The sequence below is a fragment of the Parasteatoda tepidariorum genome, chromosome 5 (assembly GCF_043381705.1).
Source record: "Parasteatoda tepidariorum isolate YZ-2023 chromosome 5, CAS_Ptep_4.0, whole genome shotgun sequence".
In the NCBI taxonomy this organism is placed as follows: domain Eukaryota; kingdom Metazoa; phylum Arthropoda; class Arachnida; order Araneae; family Theridiidae; genus Parasteatoda; species Parasteatoda tepidariorum.
In genome coordinates, this window is record NC_092208.1 from 84,077,235 (window position 1) to 84,082,344 (window position 5,110).

The following is a 5,110-nucleotide window of genomic DNA, read 5'->3' on the forward strand; positions in this document are numbered from 1 at the left end:
GCTTCTTTAAGATATAAAATATAAATTATATATATATATAATTTTTTTTACTTTCCTTTTAAACAAATTAGTACCATTTCACCGTTAATCTTTCTTTTCTCAGTACAGAACTTTTTTATTTCAATTTGCACACATAATTAAAATTAATTAACTCTTATTGGAGTCAATAAGAGTATAGTAATTTTTCAAGATTAGTTGAAAAGAATAGTTACTGTTCTCCATTAATTTTGCTTTATAGAAGACAGCTATTTTTTTAATTAAATTATTATCTAATAACAGATTTAATCAAACATCATTAGCGTTAATAAGAGTATTACAAACTGTTATGTTTCGCCTTTACGGATTACTACTAATTAAATACTTGACTTTTTATTTCAATTACTGCTGATTTTAAATTATTTAGTTTTATAGATTCGCATTTTAGAAGCATAACTCTAAGCAAAATAATAACGTGGTTAAATAATAAAATAATAACGAATAAAGATATTCTTGTGGCATGTGTGCAAACTAATGAAATGACAACAAAAGGACCGAAATTAATTATAAGAAAAAATAGGAATTATTTGGGAATAAACAGAAATATTAATAGAATTCCAATATTATATTATTAAATAAGATCGTAAAAGATAGATAATCGTATTAAAGATATCGTCTATTCAATGTATTATAAAAATATAAACACAGAAATTCGAAATGACTTCACGTCAAGCAATTTCCAAAGGGATCCAGATATTCCTAATTATAACTCTCAAGCTACTAATTTATTACTTTTGCTACACTAGGAAAATACTAGATTTACAGGAGCATAGCTATCTACTCTTTTGGACTTTTCAGGAGATTTTATTTCTATATTTAATGCACTAGCAAGATTTTTACAATCATACTTGAGTCTTATTTTTATAAACTTAAAATAAAATGTTCCAATTTTCGTTACTTTCATGCATATAGGGATCCAGCTAATTATTATTTTTTTTTCAAGTGTTGGCTAAATGTCAATAAAATATCGTTTGACAATGTCATTTTTTATCGTAATTTCCCTTCTGAAGGAGAGAAACTTTTCTTGAAGACCGTAAAAATTGGCCAATTCAGTGCCAGCTGATCGTTTATATGCAAAATAGCGTATTAAATTTGAACTAAGTTTCTCCACATAAGTCAGAATGTTAATTAAATACACTTTCGTGCATAAAATTTGCTAACATAGAATTCTTTCTCGTCTATGTCTTTCACTTAACTTAGATTTATTGATGTATTTTATTGTAACTGAGATAGATTATTGTTTCGTGTACCTGGCAACTTCGATGCATAATTAGTTTCCTTATGTCCCACATGGCGTCGTGCCTGTCTTTGTGTTAAGTGAGAAATACTTAGTGAATAAATATAGTGAATATATATATGGGTCATTCTCACGAAAACTGTTTTACAGTTCATAAAATCCCAAAAAAGTAAAGTGAATAAAAAGCTCTGAAATTTTTTATATTAATAGAAATATGTAATGGCATTATAAAAAAAGTATATATCCTATAAATTATACTTAATATTTAAATTAATTAATTTNCTGGCAGTTGTAAGAAATATATAGTGAAAGAAATTAAATCTTTGTGAAAGAATCTTTGTGTAAGAATATGGAATGTGTCACTATCGAGAATTGATATTTGACGGGCTTGGCTTACTCGAAATAGAATAGAAAGAACAGTTGCTAACGTAAACAAATGCCACGTTTCAACAATCAGTCAGGATCAAGATACCCAATCTAAACACTTGCAATCATCATATTCGAAAGTAAACTTAAGCCGAAAACAAAATTCTACAGCTATGAATAGCGTGCTGGTAAATTTATAAAACCATGCAAAACAAAGCGTAAGATCTAAAAAGGCACGATCAAGCGCAGTTGCTTTAATACGGAATAGAATGTAAATTTGCGAAATCGTCCTAATGTTTTTTAGGAACCTTACAAAGAATCAAAGAGATTTAAGTTACTAAGAAAATTTTTGAGATAGACAGATTTCAAACTTTTGCTCTATTACTAATTCACTTTTCTTCGTAGGTAAAAATCGTGTGTTCGGTGGCTCCCAAAATCCATTCGATGATGCCCGCCGCAAGATTCTCCGGAAAGCAAAGGTCAAATCCCTGTGGATCACAGTGGTCATTGTTTTAACTTTCATCGTTTGCTGGACACCCTATTACATCAGCATGATCATATCTGTTTTCCTGGATCCAGACGAACAACTTGATCAGGATCTGCATGACGTCATTTTCTTTTTCGGTAGCTCCACTGCTGTACTCAACCCTGTCATTTACGGAGCTTTCCATTTGAGAAAAAGTGATAGACCACCATCTAGTGGCAACAGCTCAAAAGTTGAAGTTTCATTTGCTCTCTCTACTTACAGAAAAATTCGCTCGGTGAGGACCAGTTCTGCTTCATCTCAATTCAATGGAAGAAAACATCAGTCAATGAATGTGGAGACTTACTAATCACTCGTCACTGTATCAATCATTCCAGTCTTTTTTCTCAGCCTGTTATTTTTTCTCTCATCAAATATTTATAAAAAATAATAAATGTTATTATTTGGTGTTTTTAAATTGTGTTCTCTCAGACTTTTTTAAATTTTAAGAAGCGTTAAATACCAGAGTTTCAAATTATTTTCAAATTAAGCACAGTAGTACCAAAGAATATGCGGGGGGGAGTGTAGCTTTCATTGATATACTGTAAACCTGCCCCTGAAGGTGAAGAGCGGTCCCTGTGTATGTAGGAAAAAACAACATTTAGGGGCACAACAGCAGAGGTTCTTGAAGCGGGTTTGCACCTTCCTCTTCTCCTAATCCATACTGGTAGGAAGAAAGTCTTTGGTTTGCTCTATATCTTTACACTATTCTCGATAGCAACACTAGGAAGACAGGTTCCATCTTTTGACCCTACCTCCATCCCTCTTCTCATCTCAGTCGTATAAGCACGTACTATAGAGCGACTTTGAGGAGAACTCCTTCGGACTAAAAGTCTGTGCTGAATGCTGCTATGGTAACAAGCGCGAACACATCTCTAATGGAGGTGAAATGGAAGAAAGAAGGCATCGATTGGTTTACTCACTCCAACCTAGGTCAAGATTATGACAAAACTATTCACCCCACACCCCTATTCGAAATGACTTTTCCTCGTTACCATAGTAACCGCCACGACGCGAGACTGAAGTCGGGAGGAGTTCTCCTGAAAGTTGCACTATACGATATTTTCCACTGTCTTAATATTTTTCATATTTAGGGGAGAGGGGGGCACATGTGAACAGGGGGCACATGTGAACATGGTATGTTTTACCAATATGATTTGAAATAAAAAATCTCGAAAAATTTTCAATTGATGGCAGTACTAGTCCTACCTCTCTGAAAAACTTTCAGAACAATGAGACATTTTGTTGGTCTATTCTGACAATTTCTTTGTATCAGCTGGTGTTGCATATATTATAATCGCTCGCTTCTCCAAGTGAAAGCATAATATAAATCAACTAATAAACTAAAATTAACTATTGCAGATCATTATATGAACATTCAGGTAAGTTTATGACAATTATTCTTTTTTTTTACTCAATTAAAAGTTCTTTATTTTTCAAGTTAGGTTTAAGAAGGATGATGGGGGCACTTGTGAACAAAACATCTGGGGCAGATGTGAACAGTTCACAAGTGCCCCTACATAGTATTAAGATTATTATCCTCATGATATTATAAGTTTAAAAAATATGTATGCATTTAAAATTATCATTATTTAATTTTCCATAATTAATTTATTAATTTTTCCTTTAAAAAATTTTTTTTTTATTAAATGGTTGATCGCGCATCACGCATATTAACTGATACACCTGAGAAAATAGAATTGTTAAAGCTACAAATGAAAAGATAGAAAAAATGAAAAAAAAAACATGAAAGAGTATTAGAGAAGAAAGAAAAAGGCCCATTACAACACCCGTGGAACATGAAGTTGCGAAAAACCCAATTACGGATAAATTATTGTACAGCTGAAAAATTATTTTCTTATTGACAGTACTGTTGTACAATTTAAATTCACATAGTAAGCTACAACCCCCTCAGTATAATGCGTATCTATATCTGTTATATTAAAGATTTTTTTTCTTTGAAATATGATGATTGCTTTGTGTTTTTAATCTTGTTCATATGTGCCCCAGGCCTGTTCACATGTGCCCCCAATAGGGGCACATGTGAACAATTGAAGTCATTTTTCTAAAATATTATAAAGTAAAGAAATATTTTATTGAAAAATCTCAAAAAATTCCACAAGACAAAGAAAAGACTATTTAAACATATGGACTTTCTTACTATGAAAAATTGATGATATTTTTCGAAAAGTGAAGAAATAAAAAAATTTGTTCACATGTGCCCCCCTCTCCCCTACTTGCCAAAAATATTTTTTTTAATTTCCACAATGTTTTCTTTTAGAACTTTGTTCAATGTAGCTTTCAGTTACGTGTAACTATCCTTGCAGGACAGAAACTGACATACGTCTTTCTCCTAATGACCCTCTACCCGCCAATAGTGAAAACATGCCAAGCGTAAGTCTGCTAAACATGTAGCTCATTTCTATCACCAATTGATAAACAGCACTGTACTGTTAATTAAGAATTTTTTTTTTTTGAAAATACATTTCTGTCATTCATCTATATATATATTTCTCTTACACGGCGACAAAAAAAGCCTCATTACAACTCCCCGACTGGGAACGCTAGAAAATCGACCAATGATTACCGCTAAAAATGTCACTGCCAAATCCAGCTGAGGTGGCTCAACATATAGCACTTTTAAAAACGGAAACTGAAATAACCTGAGAGGGCATCAGCTGCGGCAATTTCATACTATTAAGCTAGGCAGAAGTGAGTAGTCTTTGTCGAAAGATCTCTATTTTAGTATTTTGTCGAAAGCGCTTTTTTTCACAAATTTATATATTACGAATTTATTTGACTATTTTTGATTTATATCACGAATTTATTTGTTTTATTATTGTTATTAGTTATTCATTGAAAAATGAGTCTCAGTCGTGCTGTTACGCTTTATGATTTTATACTATAGCATATCTGTAATAGGTTCAACGAATTACATGTCATTTATT

At 31.9% G+C, this 5,110-nt stretch overlaps 1 protein-coding gene across 1 annotated transcript in view; it reads left to right on the forward strand.

Annotated features, from left to right (window-relative positions):
* LOC107441087 (gonadotropin-releasing hormone receptor) overlaps window positions 1–2,580 on the forward strand; it is a 143,064-nt gene extending 140,484 nt beyond the window's left edge. Inside the window, exon 3 of the mRNA XM_071180700.1 lies at window positions 2,045–2,580. Coding sequence (XP_071036801.1) covers window positions 2,045–2,472 — 428 coding nt within the window. The 3' untranslated portion in view covers window positions 2,473–2,580. The remainder of the gene's footprint in view (window positions 1–2,044) is intronic.
* The last annotated feature ends 2,530 nt before the right edge of the window (window positions 2,581–5,110 follow it).